Source organism: Ixodes scapularis, unplaced genomic scaffold (genome assembly GCF_016920785.2).
Source record: "Ixodes scapularis isolate PalLabHiFi unplaced genomic scaffold, ASM1692078v2 PGA_scaffold1__304_contigs__length_218370807, whole genome shotgun sequence".
Lineage (NCBI taxonomy): Eukaryota > Metazoa > Arthropoda > Arachnida > Ixodida > Ixodidae > Ixodes > Ixodes scapularis.
Window position 1 is genome coordinate 157,945,505 of NW_024609846.1, and position 21,229 is coordinate 157,966,733.

At 44.6% G+C, this 21,229-nt stretch overlaps 1 protein-coding gene across 1 annotated transcript in view; it reads right to left on the reverse strand.

Annotated features, from left to right (window-relative positions):
• Window positions 1-17,491, reverse strand: part of LOC8027374 (T-box transcription factor TBX1-A-like) — a 68,923-nt gene extending 51,432 nt beyond the window's left edge. The window contains exons 1-2 of the mRNA XM_029995389.4: window positions 17,158-17,491; window positions 11,058-11,367 (exon numbers count right to left, since the gene is read on the reverse strand). Coding sequence (XP_029851249.3) covers window positions 11,058-11,367; window positions 17,158-17,392 — 545 coding nt within the window. The 5' untranslated portion in view covers window positions 17,393-17,491. The remainder of the gene's footprint in view (window positions 1-11,057; window positions 11,368-17,157) is intronic.
• Between the last annotated feature and the right edge of the window lie 3,738 nt (window positions 17,492-21,229).

Below are 21,229 nucleotides of genomic sequence, written 5' to 3' on the forward strand. Positions count from 1 at the left end.
GGCATACATAGATCATCACCCATGGTGCCAGCACACATTCGAGTACTAGAAACATATGCCAGATATTTGAGAGAAAAAAAAAAAAAGAACGCCATTCTAGACATTGTTTTTCGAAAAATCGCTCTTGCACTGCGGTACCCGGGAGCACTCAAAATCTAGACATCGACGGCTCAGTGCACTGAGGTCGACAAAGCGCAACAACAATACACATTCAGTGGAGTGGCCAGATTGATAACCTGATATCATCATCATCTGCAGACATGGAGGTCATCACGAAAGCATTGTCAGCACTTGCTGAAATGCAAGTGCAGTGGGATACACAACTGATTCTTGTGATTACCGATTCCCGCATATAACCGAGTAAACTTGCTACACCAGGATCCCGTGACGGACAAATAAAAATTGTCTTAAAACTACAAATTATCTTCTAAAAAAAATCTCACAGTACCGTCGCACCGAAGTTGATCGACTGGCTGGAGAGGCACATAACCGAGCCCCCTCAATTCGAAGTTCTGTAATCTCGAGGACTCGCTTTGCCTTGTCAGGACTTACATAGACTATCTGGCTCATTCTACACACAAAAAAAGAAGGTACGTACATTCTTACACCCCAAAGCTTCAGTTGGACGCCCCCTGACGTTGAACCCAAAGCCCCCTGACGTTGAACCGACCCTACCGACTTTCACGAGCGGCTTGATAACTGAGCTGTACAACTTATTAAGATAGCAAAGGAAAGTGTGTCTGATCGCAAACATAGTGATCGAAGTTTTCTTGCTCCTACAGCAAAACCTCCGTGTTTGTTTTCTGTAGTCTTTGATACGTACCTTAGCTGTTTATATATTCTACATCGTACCGTCATCAAGCCTCTCGTAAAATCTGGGGCTGTCAGTTCGACGTATACAGCGCAGTGACGTCGAACTGAACTTTTGGGGTGTCGTATATGTGAAAAGGCATGTAAGGGCCACGCCATTTTTTTTCAGTGTAGGCGAACGGAATATTAGCTCTGCATTATTAAAAGAGTGTCTCGTGCAAAGAACGCCCTTCTAATGCGCTTACGCACCAATAGCGCTAAATAGGTGTAGCAGACAGTCCACGGCATACAACCTTAAATGAAAAAGAAACGATTCAAGGTCTACTTTTATGTTGTGATAATTATTAGGTAATGCGAGGTAAATGTTTTCACAAGCTTAGAACATTTCGCGCTGCGACACCGTAAATAGGCGACATTGTATTCCACTCTGGATACGCACGCCGACGTCGTATGCTTTAGCGACTTCTCAACTTCCCGACCGCAACCGACCTGTCAACAGGCTCTAACAGTTCGCTTTGATACATTTCAGAGGAACAAGGTCCAGACTTGTGCCCGTTACTCGAAAAAAAGTAATTATTTACAATTACAATTACTTGACTTGAAATGCAACTGATTACCGTTACAAATTACTCGCCGTAAAAAGTAATCGATTAATTACTTCGTTACTTTACTGTTTACGAAGAAAACCTGAGGGTTCGCTTTTCCGCAAAGCACGCAGATTGCCAATCACCGCGATCTACAGCATGATTCCGGCTGTTTACAGGAGAGAGGTAACAACTTCCTCCGAAGATACCATCTGTGAAGATTGCATTTGTATAGAGAATCGTGTTCTCAATCTGGTTATTCGCTTTGTTATTTATTGCAACGTAATGATTGACTGTATATGTGTTCTGTGGGTTAGTAGACACAAGGGCCTTGTTCCTAAATAGTGCGGCTATTACTCGAGTAAATACGGTATCGCCTCATCTAAAATAAAACCAGGATCAAATCACTCAATAAAAAATTTCCCATATGTTTAGGTTAAGAACTTTAGGGTGTCGAATCTATGAAATAATACTACTTGGTAGAAGAAGGTGGTGGTTCAAGTCATGGATGAAGAAAGAATAAAACGATTTAAACTGGGACAACACAACCACATCTTTCAACTAGCAACAGACGAGTAAAATTTCCACAGCGAGCAGCCGACTATACCAAGGAGGGAAAGGGGGGAGAAGAAGAGAGAAGGGGAGATAAAAAAAAACGCGAAGTGCAAGTCAGAGAGGTGGGTTTATCTCGGATTTTAGAAATTCAACCTCAGTTTTCGTCAGCTTTAGGGAAGGGTTTCATACGTTGTTGTTTGCTCTGGTCATGGCGAATGACTCTATGATCTCCCTGCCGAATCTGCTGTCATGCCCCGCCCCAGGATTTTTGTTTCATCAAAGAGGGGATGACAAAGCGAACACGGAAGGGGATGTAGGACTATGAGATAACAGGAATCTGGAGAGGCCTTCGAAACTTCGTTATGATGTTCCCGGAGTCTGTGACTGGTGCATCTGCCGGTCTGACCAATGTATTGATGGCCTTTCTTTCATTATCATCTTTCAGAAGATAGCTTCAAATTCCAGCACATGAGGCTCGTCAGGGCAGGGTTTCCCGTCGACCTTCTACGATCAGTAATGGAAAGGCTGATCCGCGGGCCTGATCGCCAGTCACCAGCCACAAAAAAGAAAGCCCGATTCGCCGTCATTCCTTACGTACACAATTCAGCCCACCGGATAAAATCCATTGCCTCAAAGTTCGACACGAATGTTGTCTTCTCGTGCCGCATGCGTTTTAAGCAACTCTGTCAACAAGTGAACAACAATTGGATTCCGATTAGCTGCACTGTTAAACACGAGAAGAAATTCATTCCATGCAAAGAGAAGAAAGTTTACTCCATCCCCTTGAGCTGCGGCCATCAATAGATAGGTCAGACCGGCAGATGCACCAATCACAGACTCCGGGAACATCACAACGAAGTTTCGAAGGCCTCTCCAGATTCCTATGATCCCATAGTCACACATGCCCGTTCGTGTTCGCTTTGTCATCAACTCTTTGATGAAACAAAAATCTGGGGGGGGGGGGGGGGGGGGGGGAGGGCATGACAGCAGATGAGGCAGAAGATCATAGAGTCAATCGCCATGACCACAGCAAATAACAACGTGTCAAATCCTTCCCTCCTGCTGACGAAAACTGAGGCTAAATTTCTAAAATCCAAGATAAACCCAACTCTCTGACTTGCACTTCGCGTTTTTTATCTCCCCTTCTCTCCCCTTTCCCTCCTGGGTATAGTCGGCTGCTCGCTGTGGAAATTTTACTCGTCTGTTGCTGGTTGAAAGATGCGGTTGTGTTGTCCCAGTTTTAATTGTTTTATTATTTCTTCATCTATGAAATAATAAATGACTTAAACTAGTGTTTGAGATAAATGGGTGCTGCGCTGATCGACCGAGACAGTGTTGCATCACATGAACATAAGACGAATAGACTTGGACGTTACCCTCACTAACGCCTGGTGGAGGCCACACACACCACTCTAAATAGTCCTAGTTCAACATTGGCGTACTGCAGAACATCGCTACCACATGCTCGCACTGGCTGCTTCATGTTGCTATTGGGCTATTTTTGTTAATTTAAACGGTTAAGTAGTGAGAACAAAATGCTCTACTTGCTTTTGGATACAATTCGAAGACTGCTGTTTGGTGAAGGTAGCTATCCGACCGAATGACTTCTGTTTTCTTGTTCACCAAATTGAAATATTAATGCTCAAAATCACAGCTGAATTGAGTATGCTGCTAAAATATTATGAAATGGTATCATCATTAGTAAGTAGCACGCGCCCACGACTCTCACACGTTTGCAGCCATTCTCTTCTCTCTCAACTTGAGTGCCCATGTCAGCCACTGCTTATTCAAACCCTTGTCTCCTGCTGACCCTTTCCCTTTCACCAAAGTTTCCGTCTAACTCCCCGCATGCGCAGTTCGCTAACGAAAAACCACATCGTCCCCAACTGGAACTTCCTTCTACATTCTCATTTCTAAGAAAGCGGCTTGAGGGTCTGAAGCCACTGGCAGCGCTCCCCTGCCTGCTCATTGCTTGCCGTCGAAAGTGGCGATGGTTTTAGGGCGATCTCCGTTCCTGACAGCAGAGTTCGTAATACAATTTTGCTGTTACAATAAGCTGCCGGTGTCACATCTCCGACGCATCTTCTGCTTCACGCACCCGCTAGTGGGAAGTCAGATGGCACAAAGCGCTTAGCTGGCTGGCCTGCAGTATTTAGCTTTCACAACAATCAGGCGTGAACAGGGGTCAGGCCCCACGATGTTCTTTGTGTGTTTGCGGGGTGGGAGCGCTTAGGCGGAAACATCAGTAAACAATTAACAACAAAAACAAAAGCAAGACAGGGGAGAGGGGCGGTTATCATTTGGGGCCGTTCTCGTTTCGACCTTCTCAAAAGGACCTTTCTCAAAACGTCCCTCTTGGTTGGGCCGTGGTTGGGCCGGCCGCATTTGGTTCGCTCTCGTTGCATCCTTCGCGTTTAATCCTCAAATAAGAAAAAATTAAATGGGGGCATTTCGACGTGTCGGTGTCATGGCTTGGTCACCGGCACCGCATATGCCCGAAGAATTTTCTTCGAGTACGTCCCTCCCTCCTTCCAACAGGACTACACGCACGCGCTCACATACAGACACACACACGTGCTTTGACTTCCCGGCTTAGCTAACGGTTCCTGGAATACGTCCGTTCTGATCTTAAAACATGCAGCGAAGGTCAGGACCAGCTCGTCCGGTTGTCCCGAAGGCGCTGGGCAATAAAACACCTAACTGCGTGTTTGTGTCAAAGCACGGCTCCTGTGTCTCCCTTCTCCCGAGCCACGGGAGGGTGCACTGGGATTAGTGCCCCCTACCCTCCCTCCCCCCCCCCCCCCCACACACACACATACACACACTAGATTGCTAAGAACACTGCGCTGTCGCGTTTTTCGAAAATTCCTTTTCTCTCCCTGGCCAGCCCTCCCTTCGCCACGAACCCGCATCTTGTGGGGCCGTGTTAGAAGCGCGGATATAATTGCATCGCCTTTCTCCCACCATATCTTTTCTTTCTGCCGAATGTTAGAAATTTAACGAGTAATTGCGAATAATTTGTTACTCATAAAGTAAGAGAATTATTTAGAAAATACATCGTCGGTAAGAGTAATGGATTACTTGCTAAATTAAAAAAAATGTAACGGATTACTAGTAATCACGTTACTTGTAACGGATTACTTCCATGTATGCAGACTACCCCTGCCCTGTTGTAGCCAAGCGATCGCATCTGTGTGTATGTGTGTGTATATGTGCGTACGTGCGTACTCGCGCTTTCGTATTCGTCGCTCTATCATCATAACTACCGTTCCCTTTATTATTTTCATCCTGAATTTTTCTTATCTCTCTACTCTTTCCCCCCTTCTTTGTTTCCTCTCCGGGAGAAACTGTTCTGGAACTCCTGCAACACCGACACCCCCTTCCCCTTCTTCTGGTTGATCCCCGGAATGATTCGATGCCGTGGTTTGTGTGCGGTGGTGTTTATTTTTGCGCATTCTTAACTTGTATCCGAGTGTGGTCCAGTAAGCTTGCGTAAAGTTAGAAATATTCCAACCAAAATTGTTGCACGGCCCCTATAACAAAATATTTCTTTATAAATTATTTTGTTTACATGTTGGTACTACATAAGTTGGAGCAGTTTCAAATTTCAAGTGTAGTTATCTGTCTAAATTTTTTGGTGTCATATTTTGACTGAGGAAAGCTATCACTGAATGATAAAATAATGTGTGGAGCCAGTCTCCAGAGTTTCTTTCTTAAAATTTTTATAAGGAATGTCACTGTAAACTTACTTCATATTTTTGCATGCCTCTTTGTTAGGAAAAGGAGCGATTTCTTAAAACGAATGCACGCAAGAAAAATATGTTTATTTTTTCCTTCACATTTTTATTTTAGAATAATACTTACTGAATTTTTAAATATTTTTTTTTCACAGCCGAGTACTAGAGGTATTTTATTCTTTGTTTGACTCGGAAAACCAACTAATTATCATTACCGTTTCTACGCATTTTTATGTGACTCTTCGGAGGATTACTTTATAAACTTGAAACTTTTCGTGACAGGACACTTTACTTTATACTGCTACACAGTTGTCCCACAAGTTACGCGCATACGAAACAAACACTTAAAAAGTGTTGTCTTTCGATGTCTAGTTTCCTCTTCGAGCCTATCAAATATTCGCCTATCATCGGCGGTCGACTACGCGGAGAACAAGTCGTCTGCGTCTGCGGAAGTCAGAACGACGCCGAGCTCTGATGGGCTTTCATTGAAAGGATAGTGAGAAAACCTCATTGCTAGATGCCTCGAGGCCAATCAGTCAGCCAATAAGAGCTCGGCATCGTTCTGACGTCACCCCAACTCCTGCGCAAGAAGCAGACGACTTGCTCTCCGCATAGTCACCGGTGGCTTAAGGAACTCGGGACATGGCGAGCACCGAAAGTCTTATAATCGCTCGTTAGCCAATCAGAGTGCAGCGTTAGTCGAAAAGAACGACAAAGAACCAATCACGAGGCACGGGGCATATATACGTGAGTGTCATGAACCACACCCAGCGTTTCTTAAGCCGACAGTGACGGTAGTATATAGAGGCGTTGATTTTACCAAACATTTCTTCTCACCCCAATTCAACCCTCCGACGGCAAAGCACTGCGGTGGCGCTGCTGTCGGCACTGCGCATGCGCAGACGAATCTTCTCACGCGGATCTGGTTTCTGCGCAGCCGAAGTACCTACAACCGGTGTGGGCAAACGCTGACTGTTTCATAAACGGTGTGTGTTAGTTTATAGACAGTTTGTTTCGCACTGGGACCGCAGCCGACGCTAAGACCCAGTGGAGCCAATCAAGCTGCGCCATAACTGCACCGTCACGGCGCTGGGCGCTCGTCTTCCTTGTGCGTTGGCTATATTACCACGGCTAAACCAATCACGCACGGTGAATACGCCGTGATTCTGCTTTTTGTGTGTGTGTGTTTGTGTACTCGATTGGTTTAGCCGCGGTGACGGCAAACGCACAAAGACGACGAGCGCGGTGACGATGTACTTTCGTCGCTGCTTATTGATTGACTCCATCGGGTTGCATACCGTTGGCTGCAGCCAGTCTTAAAGGATCCCCCCCCCCCCCCCCTTCTTAGTGACATTTGAGCTTCCCGCCTATTTATCTTATTGACTCATTAGTGGTTCCGGACTACTCGGTTAACAAGTATATAGTAGTGGCCGGGAAATATTAGCGCGTCATATTTTAATCCGATCGGGTAGCAAAAAAAAAAAAACGAAAACAGCTCAACGTTGCAGTGTAAAGAAACGGCACTGCAATGCGCACCAACCGTTTGAACGAAGATACCGGAAGAAACAAGATAACACTGTCTATCGTAAGGCCTGTCATCTGGCCATATTATTCGTCGGAAGTTGCCACCACCAGCGGCGTACTTCCTATTCCCCTGTTTTATATCTGTGTCACTACGCACGTTAAAACTTCTTTGCGTTCCCATGTTTATGTGCTTAGTGTCCTGTGTCGTATCTCCAGTACTGCGGTGCTGCATATTGTCAGCATTAGCTCTACCATTCTCATCCGTCTCCTGTCCTATTGTGACATTGCACAGTTCTTATAAGCTTTGATTTATACCAGGTGGGCGTTTGGGTCCAAAACATTCTGCAATGTCATAATTAGCTAACTATTAAATATCAATATAAAGTAGATGTATTCATCCAATTTACATTTTTTTTTTTACATTTTGACTCTAATTTTTAGCTCTGCATTTAAATGCTTATCCAGGAGTGCTTATCTATTTTTTCTAATATATAATTTCTTGTTTTCCGGCCCTCCAGACAGCGGCAAATCCCTTATCCTGCCCTTTAGCCAAAACGCTCGGAGTCCCCCTGGGCTATACGCTTATTTCTGTAATCTGAATATGCCGTGTGTGGTGTACTGTTCTCGCCGCTCAGTATGGTGCTTCCTTCTATTTGTGTTGGATCGTGTACAAACGTCCGTACGCTCGATTGGGCGAGTCTGTACGTGGACGGCTCTACGAACTACCCCGAGAAGCTTCATATATGCCTAACGAGACGGACACGCTTTCACATGGTGCCAACCGAAGCTTGAAGCTCGATGACGAACCATAGGTAGAGTTAATTACAATTCAGGAGAGCCATGTATGATCATGTGCAAGTTGTAACTCGCCGGCAACCCTTTCCGCTCGAAACAACAAATACCGAATGTAGAAGCGGTGTGCAATGAAAATCCCGTTGGAGCCCGGAATGTTTCTTCGGAGCGCGCTACAATTTCGAACGCGTAAACGGCGAAATTTAGATATCATCCGCTTCCTTCGATGTTATATGTAAATCAATGTGGAAGGCAGACATGTACTTAAGGCGTTACTAGTAACAAGTTCCTTCTACCTAGCTACTTTTTTTGGTGACGAGTAACGTATTTAGTTTCTTTTTTTAGAAAATGAACGAGTAACGTACTTACGGTAGTTACTTGTAAGACCAAGTAAAGAGTAACGGTATTTCGTTACTTTTGGAAAGTAACGTGTTCAACAACGTTTAAAAAGACTCGTTTTAATTCTAACCTGAGTGTGCGTCTATTGTTACAAAGGCAGATGGGTAACTTGAAAAAAACAACTATTAAACAGTATGACAGTATTGCAACGTTTATCGCTGAACACGTCAGCCGAACTCTACAGCTGGGAATGTCCTTTCATTGGTTGAACCTTCTAAAATCATGTACGCACCGAATGTAAACCCGGAAGTTTCCAACACCGTGAAGGCACAGAACCCATTGTCAACTTCAAACTTTAGAATTAGAGAGAAGAAAGGAGAAAGGAAAATCCCAGATTGACGAGCTCTTGCTGAAGCACAACCCTGCCGTTCTTTCGAGCGCGTCTGTAGAACGACTCTTCAGCGTCGCCGGACATGTATCCTCAAGCAAGCGGGGAAAACATAACTGAAGCAAACTTGGAGAGGAAGCTAGTGCTTAAGTGCAATAACTACTAAACCATAAAACAAAAGCAGTCGTCAAAGTAACGAGAAATGTAACTCGCTACTTTTGAGGTCAAGTAACGCATTCTTTTTGTGAATCGGTAACGGGCAACGTATTCAGTTACTTTTTGAGCAAGTAACGAGTAAGGTATTTAGTTACTTTTGGGGAGTAACATGTACATGTCTGGTGGAAGGTTGCTGCTAATCCCGAGGGCATCAAATTTGTCTAAGCCGGCCCCGGCGTATGCTTTGACGGACGCGGCATTGTGATCTCTTTTTTGCGGACTTCTGTGTGACATTTGATAGAAAATAAATACTTATTTGCAGTTGTTATTCCCACCATTTTTTTTGTTTCTTCTCAAACCTATCCCGGCCCCGAATTGTTGCTTTGATCCCACCGCGCTGTATTATGACGGGACGCGGAGCAGTGAAGACGAACATTGTTCTGCTCCTACCCGCGTTGGGCTTGCCAACTTCTAGGTATAAAGAGCCCAGGTCCATGGGTAAGGCCGATCGCGTTTGGAGCCTGATCTCACATTAATGCAAGGGGCTTTGACGACGAGGCGACGATCCGTGCACGTCGTCGGCGCAGCCGGCAGCCATGAACCTAACCCTCAGTCAATTGGCCAGCCGCTTCGCTCCAACCGTCCAGTCATTGAGTTTTTCCGACTGTGACATGGAGCAAAAATGCTCTGCTTTCTCTTTGTAATATTAATTTGCTTATAACTCCTAAAATAATTTCAGTATCCGAAAAAAAAAAAAACATTTTTGTTCCATGTTTTTACACTCTAAGAAATCCCTGCGCTTCTACTTACCCGCCGAACACTCGAAGAGCCAATATCTGCGTTATACGAAATCAACTCAGCGAATGATGAGGCGGAACATCTTCAGACCTTAAAATCAAGTCTGCGCTGTGGCATTACACAATGCAAGCACGACGCTTTGCATTGCGTAATGCCACAGCGCAGACTTAATTTCTAAGTCTAAACGGATGTTCCGCCTCATTGTTCGCTGAGCTGATTTCCTAGATCGCAATTATTGGCTCTTCGAGTGCTTTGTGGGCAAGTAGACACGCAGACATTTCTTAGAGCGTACGTTCGACGATGTCCGCTTCAGCGCAAATTTCAAACCACTTAAAAAATCATTGAAGGCCATCTTTTAAGTGAAACGGAGTATAGTAACCTACACTCATCGGCAAGTAACACTCCTTTCACATTCTCTCGGACACCCTGGAAGTGTCTCAGAGGTCGGTCTTGGGGAAACCTCAATCGAACGATTTCAACACGCGATTGGCGCAATTAAGCGTGTCGCTGCCATGAATTTAGTCACCAGGAGGCAAGTTGGCACAGTAGACGCACGCACAAAGCAGCGGCGAGGTTGTCGCACCGTGCTGAAAGACCAAAGTTCCCATGATGCATTGTGGCAGCGGCTGCGAAGCCAAACTGACTTTTGAAATCTGTCTATTCCTCATCAAATTAATGAGGATTTGAGCCTTGCTAACTCTGAAGTCTGGACTAAACTATTCGTGGCAAACTGCATTTTCTTTTTCTCTAGATAATTCGGGTGCCGATTAATGTAAACTTAGACGATCTGATTAAATCGATTAATTAGTGCGAAACCAGGGGCAATGAGATGGACACTCGGCGAGAATGTAGGCGAGATTTCTGAGGTTGTCCAGCCGCGCTTGACTTTGGGGCTGGCCAATGGCGCCTTTCAGAAATCTTGACGACTTTCTCGCCCAGTGTCCAGCTTAGAGCTCCTGATGGACTGTTTTAAACATTGCCGAGCATTCTTTAGTACAATAATGTAACAAAAGAATAGTAGTAACATAGTCGAAATCAACTACAGGCGCGCCATAATGAACAAAAAGTTGGCACTTCTATATCTAAGGAAAAAATTGATTTATTGATTGATTGATTGACCTACTGAGCGGAAGCGTTACATTTGTTAAAATCATTGACTAAATAGAATATTTTACGCAACAAAACCTAGTTTCTCTCACTCTAGTTCAATTGATGCAAAAATGAAAGAGACTCGCTCAATTTATTTACGGCTTTGAAATTCGGAACTTCAATGAAAGAAAACACTCGGCTACTCTCTCTCCATACCGCGCGCCTAAAGTTTTCTGCGTTAATCAGCAAAACATGCAATCACTGTCCTTTGTTTTCCCCACTCACCTTCCGGCCTTGGTGACGATCATCTCGGTGCCGAGGCTGTTGAATTCGTCCCAGAGCCCCTTCATCTCGAGAGCTGCGCTGACGCTGGCGAGCTTCGGGTGCAGGGGCTTGGGTTCTTCGGCGAGGCTGGCCAGCAGCGCGGGGCCTGCTTCGCTCACTGCGGTCGCGCCCCCGGCGTCGTGCACCGAAGAACTGTCGTCGTCCGACTTGGTGGCTGGGTTGCTGTCCTCCTTGCAGACTGAGAACTCGGTGGAACTTCGATAGGCTTCGGCGAGACTGGGACGGTTCTTGGTGCTTGTCAACAGGCATGCTGCGAGGAGGAGGAAAACAAAAAGAGATATAGTATTTCTTATTGAAAGAGCATTATAATCTAAAATAGTAAAGGGCGTGCCTTAATTATTAGATCCTGCCTCAACTGTTCCGTCCAGTACCAATAGAAAACGAATTTCGTAAAAAAAAACTGCTCTGTTTGCACAATCTCTTGTTCAAAAAAAAAAAAAAAAAGGAACAATATAGGGTTATGCTCCTGCCTTTAACTGAAATGTTTCGATGGAGTATTTCATTGGCCACTAGATTTGACCACTGAGGTTGAATCGAAACGTAGAACTATGCTGTTTGTCATCCGTGTACTGTAAAATAACATTAATTAAAAATAAAATAAAGTGAAGTACTTTTTTGCATGACTACACTGTAGCTTAAAAGCTGGGCTCAGTGCCATCAAATAGGAGGGTACAAGATTGCGTCTTTTAAAATCGCTGTATTGTTCGTCATACAAGAACTCAATTTTTAAAACCAGGCTCATACTCATGCTTTCAATTTAAGTTCTCAGATTTATTATTTTATGGGACACGGGATTTGACTGCCTCTGAGGCTGACGTGAAAAGCGAAACAATTCTCAATTTTATCTTAGGGTTTAAAACACAGCGAAAGCAACACATATGAAAGTTAACATTTTTTTAAAGTTTTTATCTTATGCGGTGTATTCCCCATATAATAGGAGTTTAATAAGGCTAGTCTTTTATGCTCCTAGCCAGCCGTGGCTTGATCAGCGTGATGACTAGTTGGAAATCTACACGTCAAAAAAAGAAAAAAAACATTTTTGTAATCTATTTACTTTTTGAATGTGGTGCCTAGTATCAAGATATATTGTAATTCACATTGTTTTCCTGAATTAAACTTCCCGAGAAACATTATACAAAAAATATCCACTAGTTACAACAAGTGTACAAGGCATGCTGCTGACAGCGTACAAGTAGTGACCATGCCACTATATTAATTTGGTATATATAGATTGCTTGCACCCGGAAATAGAGTAGAATTATAGCATCACTGAAACTTTGGGCAATTTATATGAGACATCAATATCATATATAAAAAAAATCACTAGCGAAATGGGAACAACCACGATGTTCTCCCACTAACTATTTCGGTCATTTTCAATTTATACCTTGCAGCGTATGGAAAGTGTCATGCTCCATACGTGCTCGAAAAGACGGCTGATCGATGTGACAAAAATAACCACGTCATGATCTTCTTAAAGCGTAAATAATAAATGTGCAATTTTTCTACTCGTTTATGTGCAAATTGTAAGCAATGGACTTGCTACTGACTAAACATCAAACAGAGGACAAAAAGGACAAGGCTGATATAAAGAATTTGCATTTCTTTTCATTCACCCGAACGTTAATAATTGAACATCTTAGAGGCACCCTTTTTCGTCCTTGATTGATTCGGCATCGAGATAAAATCAACACGCTCATATTTTGGTAATAAGCTTGACTTCGTTTCTCCTTTATCATTTCCCTCGTGAAAACATTACCTTAAATTTAGACGAAATAAACTGGGAAAGTTTATTTATCTTGGCATCGCATAATTATTCATAGGTGCTGACCTAGAAACCTTTTTTTTAAAGCTACCACGTATAAATTAAAGAGGGAACCTTGATTAATTTAGCAATCTCGATGAAACATGCTGGTGGTTCCTCTGATATGAAACCTTTACTGTGAATATATTTTGTTGTGATGAACAAATTTTACTGCTGTAATTGAACTTTCTAGCAGGTTTATAATAACAATAAAACCAATGTTATTTTCATTTTCAGATGGCCGTCTCCCTGCCCCGTGGCGCATTTAGCAGACAGGTATAAAGCCAGCGGAAGTAAGCGGCCTGTACCGAAAGTGAGCACTTCACAGCTTTTTTAACTCTTCCGAGTGCTGGTTGGAACAGCGTTCATGGCGCTGGGTTTTTTCTTGTCATCCCAGGAAAGCCTGCTTGTTGTGGTGTAGCAGCGCATGCGGACCCGAGAAGTCTCCTATAGAAGCCATTCGATGTGAAAATTTCGAGCGTCTAGTTGATCAAGTGTGCGTATGTCGCACGTTAAAATGCTTTATTCTCGGGATTTAATTCAGGACGAGAGTATCAAATCAAAGACACAAAAAAGCATGGACCAAAATGTCGACTGAATGCACTAGGAAGCCCAGCACACGGCCGAATTTCGGGACAAGCATCGAACTTCCGGGGGCTTCACTTGCGCCAGGCTCGGAGAGCAGCAATGTGCCATCCAGCCCTTTTTAGTAGAGATCAGTGGGCCATCTTAGTAGCCCAGTGTACGTAGCACTGCTGGCAGTACTTCGGAACTCCGCTGCTTCTAACGGCTTCGTTTGCTCGTTTGAGAAAATGAGTGGTAAAAACGTCAATGCCACCAAGCTGTCCTGCGTGTTTGGACAGGAGACTGGATTACAACCGGCATTCGCTGCCAACGCTGATTCAGCTCAACGGCGTCTATTAAACAATGCGTGCGACGTGACCAAAAAACAAAACTGAAAGAAGATGAGCCGGGAGGGCGGAACTTTTCTCCAGTCTGCCTGGAAAATGAGATAAACATCGCGTTCTTTCTTTCGTCTCGTGTCCGCTTAAGGGCGCGTCATTAGAAGGGAGGAAAAGGCGCCGTTGCTACTTTTTTGCTCCTTTTCTGTCCCTTAGAGATTAGTTTACAAGTGTAAATAGATTACTACACTAAACTACTATAACCCGAATACTTCACGACTGCAAAAAGCAACATCAGATGCGATTGCAATTACACATATAATAATGTTATTGATTCGAAAACACTTTTGCGCCCCCTTTGACAATTGAGCGGATAGGTTTTATATTCTTCTGACATGAAAAGTAAGCCCCTAATAAAAGTACGCTACGTGTTTGTCAACCACTGAGTACAAGAAACTGCACTAAGTTTTTTGTTTGCTCAACATTTTCTATCAATCCTCAATATTACTTGGTTGAAAGCAGACATGTACACGTTACTAGAAAAAGTAATTAAGTTATGTTACTGAGTATTGGCCGCAAAATTAATTTGAGTAGAGTAAAAATTACTCAAATAGAAAGTAATTGAGTAAATGACTAACTACCGTAAAAAACGAAGCGAATAACTTTTGAAGTTATTTTTATAATTTTACACACAAGTACACAAGTACACAAGTACACGTACACAAGTTTGGATCTGTTAACGAAATTCTGCTAGCCAAGTATGGCTGCTTGTGTTTCACAGAAATGCTTTAATGCCTGTTTCTGCTTCTGCGTGCTTAATTGTTTCGTACTTTTTGGTTTTTTGTCAATGATCTACTGCTGATGTATCATTTCTACTTTGAGGTTTAGCACTGCCTGAGCTTGATTTTACAGATACCATTTGCTTGTTTAAAGTGTTGCGTATAGTACATCTAAAAAGTGCTTGAAGGAAAGTACAAAGTAAATGAGACGTTATGTACTTCAAGTAAAGTAGTAAGTACACCGGGTGCCATGTATTTGGAGAAGTACTATACAAATACAATGTACTTTCAAAGTAAAGTACAAGCACTTTTTAACACAAACTTTCATGATGCCGTTTTATCCCCTATGCAGAGTATTTCAAAGTATTGAAGGTGCATCAGTTTTTTGTTGTTTTTTTGGCCCGGGGGGGGGGGGGGGGGGGGGAATGACAGCGAATATTGGATAAAGTCACGTCGCCACAGAGGAGTTGCTTTACTCTCGTTGACGAACTATTTAACACAAGAAACTTATGGGGCACTTATTTGTATCAGTCTTAGAGCCGCCATTATTTCACCCAAAGAAATCACCAGATGACGCCTCGACAGACAATAGCGCGTTTTCGCATGACGATACGCGATTTTTTTTTTTTTAATTTGGGGAATGTATTTTGAAATCGTACTTTCCTCTGAAAATATAAGCAAAATACTTTAGTAAAGTACTACTTACAAGTCGATGCTCAAAGAGTTTACTTCAAGTTTATTATTATTTTTTATGTAAAAACATTGGGGGAATTTCTAAGGTTTCTCGAACGATCTTTGAATCTTGGAAGGCCTGCATAGTCTCAGTTTTGGTAGGAAAGGCAATGCAAAGAGGTCACTTTTGCGTTGCCAATATAGCACGCGATTCTTCAAGTTTAGCACGAAAAACGGGAGCACCACATGAGCTTCAGAGCGGAAGCTGCATTTTGTTGCCTCCTTTAAGTGATGATGCAATCTGTACACCTCCTGTTTGTGGGCGAGAGTTCCTACCTTGCGGAAAACCGGGAACAAGCCCTTTTTTTCAAGTGCGTCAAGTCTTCTTGAGCATCGGGACAAAAAGAAATGCCAGTCTTCGGCGCTAACCCCGCAGTTAATCGCTCTCTCTTGCGACGCGTCTGTCCGCTCTCCGCTCCTGGTGGCAGGGTGTTGCAGTGGGGGGGCTTTTAAAAATTTTAGGGAGTTACGGACCCTTGAAATTGCCCCCCCCCCCCTTTTCCTTCCTACGTCACACGCTTGCCCCTTAATCCAAAAATCAGCTGATCTTCCAACATGTTATCTCTCTCGTGCAGGAATGTTTTTTGATATGCAAAATAATCACTAAAATTCGAAAGTAATTTGTAATTTGAGTAGAAGTTACTCGGAAAAAAAATTTAAGTAAATTACTAATTACCGAAATCAAAATGTAGTTGAAAGTTACTAAACTACTCAGACAAGTAGTTAAACTATACAGTAACTTGAGTAGAGTAGGTAAACTACGTACACGTCTGTTTGAATGTCATTCTTATTGGGCAGCCTCATCCGAGGCCGATGAGTCATGGCCATAGCAGAAGTGTTAATTTTAAGGGGTTTTAGTTTTAAAGCATTTTCGAGGTTGTCTTCTTTTATTGACCACACGGTCTAGCTAGACTTTTTAATTGATTGTAGTATGTTGTAGGTTAAGGAAATCAGGGCAAGCACAGCTCACAACCTCTACCCTTTCCACCCTAGTAGATCGAACATTGAAGAGAAGGCGAGTAAACTAATCATTGCGAGCACAGGGCTTATTTTTTTTTTTAGAGAGAAAAGGGGGGGGGGTAAGAAGGGGGGCGCTTGTTTTGATATTCTTAACCTGCAACAAACTATAGTTAAGTTAAAATCGACATTAAGGTAAAATTTTGGTCCTTGCCATTTTCACTTTTTGGTTTTAGTTCTGCGCTACTGATCGTGCGGTTTCTGTTTACCTGCATAAACTTTCGCCAGTTAGCTGCGAAATTAAGGAGGTCTTTCCTCGTGACTAGATTATTCGGCTTAGAAAAACAAGTAAAAACTAACCATGATGTAGCACTTGTGTTCATTAAGCTTCAGAAATTCCCCCTCTTTTAATTACGTGCTCTCCAGAACTTCTAATGACCATACAGATTCCCGAAGAACTCTTCAAACACAGCGTATACACCACTTTTCTTTGAACAAGATCCAGTTCAGCCAAGTTGATACATATTTGCGAGCTTTCTTCTTTACCCTTTTTTCCCCAACAATCCTTCTATATCCTACATAATGCAATTTTTCGAGGTTTCATTGTACCGTCGCAAACGCTTACGCCAAGCTTCCCTCTCCCCCTTACGACACCGGGGCTACTTCTTCAACAACACCCACAAGACGCGTAACAACTTCGCGTTTCACCGCCACCCTCCCACGCCACCGCGATACACGCATAGACGACACACAGACAGTACTCAGCGAACAACGACAGAGACACTCATCCGCCGACGACAGACACGGGAGACCCGAGATGGGGAGACCGGCGCGAGGGGAGCGAGCAAAGAGAACCCCAACCTCACCTTCCATATCTTTCACCGGCGTACTCGCTGAAGGAGCCACGGCGGCCGCGTAGCTGGGCCCAGCACCCCAGTCGGCGAGACAGCAGTCCCTGGACGCAGCAGCCACGTCCCCCTGGTATGGCGCCGGTGCTGCCCTGGCCACGGCTCCGTGCAGGTAAGCCTCTCCAGGCTGGCTTGCCATAAGGGCCGCGATGCTGAACGTGTGAGGTGACCGTTCCGTGTCGACAAGTTCCATTGTCTGGCGCCTTCTCGCCGAGGTGTCGACAGGGCCCTCCGGGAGGCCACGGCCTCCTCCTGGTCCGGCCCTCCGGCGATGAAGGCCCGTCCTCGGGCGGGACACCCTCCAATGGGTCCCGGGAGCTTTTCGGGGTGCCCCCCTACGAAAGCACCGCCTCCGTGCCCTCCCCTAGGGTGGGAGCCCTGGCTCTTCGCGACAGGCTTGCCAGCGGGGAGGGCTCTCTGGATGCTTGCCAGAAGCCTCGCGGTTGAGAGCGTTTCTTGGGACCTGCGGGGCTCTTGCTGTTGGGGTGCCGTGGGCTGACGCATGGGCGCTGCTGTGAGCTGTTTGTTGCCTTTCTCTGTAGGTCTCAGTCCTGCCAGCTTGCTGCGTGCATGCTGCCGCGGTATTGCTTTCCAGCGTCTCCCATTGCTGGGACGGAGGATATGGTTTGAGGGGTTTCCCCTGTTTCCGGGTGGGTTAGTTAGGGCCGCCTATATTCAGCAACGAAAGGGCGTTTTTTGTTGAGGCGGCTGCTTCCTATTTACCCAATCCATGGAAATATGCTTTATTGGAGCGAAAAAGCCGGAAAATAAGCGGTTTTGTTTATTTTCATGAAATCTATCGCCGCTACCTGATCTGGGATTGCCAGCCAGAAAAATATTCGATGGCTGCTTTAAAAAGAACTTGGCAAAGTAGCGACGTCACCCTAGCAATAAATCAGCAATTTCAACAAAGTCAAAAATAAAAATGTAGAAAAAAAAACTTGGGAACTGCGGAGTTCCACAGTCTAAGTATGGATATAACCTCTGAAGGACACAACATTTTATATGTCCTGTACCACCCGAATGTATCGCTTCCGCGTCATTTGTCACGTTTGCTTCATTTTACGACATAAGCTGAAAATGTTCCCAACCATATACACCTGCACGATTTTCTTACATGGAGGAATCAAAGGGATAAAATGTTCACCAATCATAACATTAAAAAAAAAAGTCGGAGTTGGAATTGTCCGCGCTTAAACATGGTTAGGGAGGCAAAACATAGTCCAAGGTCTGTAACCTCCCTGTCATATGGACTTCTCGCGCCCCAACAACGTAGAGGGGCTCGCAGCGATAAACTGATATCCCGTTCACCAGGCAAAAGTGACACCCTCTGGCTGCCGCCATTTTGTACAATTTTGACCACTAGACACGTAACGGTACCAAATCCTGAAGTTTTTAGACAAGACTGAACCGAGATTTGTATTGCGATGGCTATAAAAAACAGGATAAAATATTTTTTTTTAAATATTGTTAGCCCCACAGATCAGTGTCTAGTTCCGATAAAAACCAAAATACAACACCCCGGCTGACGGCATCTAGCGGAGCCATTACGAAGCTGCCCGAGTTTTTGTCGTAAAAGCATACTTTGGACTTAAAACAAACGAAACATAACTTATCTTGTCGGTACGGTTATTAAAGGTCAATAAGCAATTGCCCGTGCGCGGTACTTTGTTAATTTCTAGGCGTAAAACTATAAGGTCACGTGTCTAGTGGTCAAAAACGTACAACATGGCGGCGGCCGGGTGGGGGTCACTTTCAGCTGCCAGTTTTTCTCTCTAAGCCCCTCTACCTCGTTGTCGCATTCTCATATGACATGGGAAGTCGAAATGGAGAGATAAGGCGCCACTCTGCTAATATCAAAAGAATCGAAATAAAAGCGGCAAGGGGAGGGCAGGGTATGGAGCAACGCTTCGTTTCACCATATAGTCAGAGTAGAAGCAAAGACAAAAAAACACAAGCAGATGCTCACAGACTAAAACGCGAAATCATGGAGCATTCGGTATTTATAAATACAACATACTTTAAAAGTAAAGTACAAGTATTTTTAACAAAATCTTTCATGATGCCCTTTTATTCCCCTATACAGAGTGTTTTTCTTTTTTTTAACTGTTATGCATCACCCCATGCGAACTCGGGAGTGCATCAGTTGGTGGCGACTATTGTATAAAGTCAAGTGAGCCCAACGTAGTTATTTTACTCTCGCTTAGTTCGAAATACTGTGGGAAAGCCGCCCGCAGTAAAAACGGAGCGATGCGTCGTCTGCTCGCGTTTATGGTGAGAGTAAAATACCCCTTTCAGTATTTCGTTTGAGGTGACAAAGCATAATTTTGTGATACAAATTTAACAAGACCAAATTTGGAGAATGTACTTTTAAGTTGAAAGCTGTACTTTTCTTTTAAAATACCAGAAAAAAATACCAAATAAAAAAAAATGCACAGGTTTTTTTGTTTCTCCGTGTTTTGACAAGGACGGAGGTGCGCTTTGGCGTTTGAGGCTCCTGCCTCTTAACTGGCAAGTCGCAGGAAACGACACCAAAGAGATTCGACTGTGGAGTGTTCAAATTTCAAAGTTTGAAAGGTAGAATTTCTCGCGCTCGGATGCAAGCGTTTCGAATTCATCGGAGGTTCGCGCCAGATTTTGGTTTGGGCAATCCGCACAGCAGCGCCGAAGGAAAAGGGAGCGAAGGGGGGGGGGGGGGGGGGGGCTAATGTGCTTTGGGAAGGCTCGCCCCCTCCCTCCCTTGGATCCGCCACTGACTTGCACAAATCAATTAAAGCGCACCTGTAATTATCGTATCGTATGCTGACCAACGTCCCGCGGAAGCATAAGCCGCTCTCAAAGTGTAAATCCGACGAAAGGAAGCTAACGTCGAGACCACGACCGGCTTTATTAGAGGCGACCAGGTCACCCGAGTCAGCGCGAGCGCGCCGCATTTGCTTTTGCTTGTTTAGTACTTTTTCTAGTTCGCTGAACCGCAAGCGCGTTTTTTGGCTCTGTAGCTCACCACACTAGCAGACGCTTTGGCGTGTGTATCTGTGTGTGTCCGCTCCACGACCGGCGACGTTTTGAAGATAATCGCCTGTATTTTAAGGACTTTTCTCATCATTATTGCGATTGCATACGTTCGGTAAAGAGCTACAAGCTGATCTAGATCGCATTCTTCTCTGGTCAAACGAAAACAAACTTCCCCTAAACTAAACCAAATGCGCTACTATGCATAGCACTGCCTCGCGACAACGTTCGACCCCTCCAACACTTTTCCTGAACCGAGTGCAGATCCCAAGAACAACGCATATCCACCTCCTCGATGTCATGTCGATAGTTGAGCGTGTTGGTTATTGCTTTACGATTAGGAAAGAGGGACATTGAAGACAAACACACAAGACAGGCTTTCGACTTTCAACAGTCGAAAGCCTGTCTTGTCTGTTTGTCTTCAATGTCCCTCTTTCCTTATCGTAAATCGATGTCATGATCGACCAGCATTTCGATTTCCATCGCTATGTCCAAAACGCCGTGTCCGGGGAAAGGTGACTCCTTGGCTTCGTCATTCGGTCCACAAGAAGAGCCAGTCCCGATGTGCCCAGATTGCTGTTCACAGCACTGGTGTTGCCCATCCTAGAGTTTTGCTGCTCGGTGTGGGATTTGGCAACCAGGCAATTTGTTGCCTCCCTCGAGTCGGCGCAACGTCGCGCTTCCTCCCATATTATGAGGCGTCAACTTGGCCTCCGAACACCATCCTATCGAGCGCTGCACCTCCTCCGGTCAGTCGGCAGGGACCCCCTTCAATATCGACGTCAAGTAGCGACTACGCGGCTCCTTGCCACTTTTTTTCTACCGGACTCCTCGCTTCCTTTTGCCTCCTCCCTGCGGCGCACTCGTACTGGTGGACTGTAGCCCCTTTTAACCCGTACGCTTAGTCACTAGAACTCCTTCGCACCCCGTGCAGTGCTACTTTAAAGATACCCCCCCCCCCCCCCTTCCCGCCAGTCGCCAGATCATTACCAATCAACAGTGTCTCACTTCGAACATT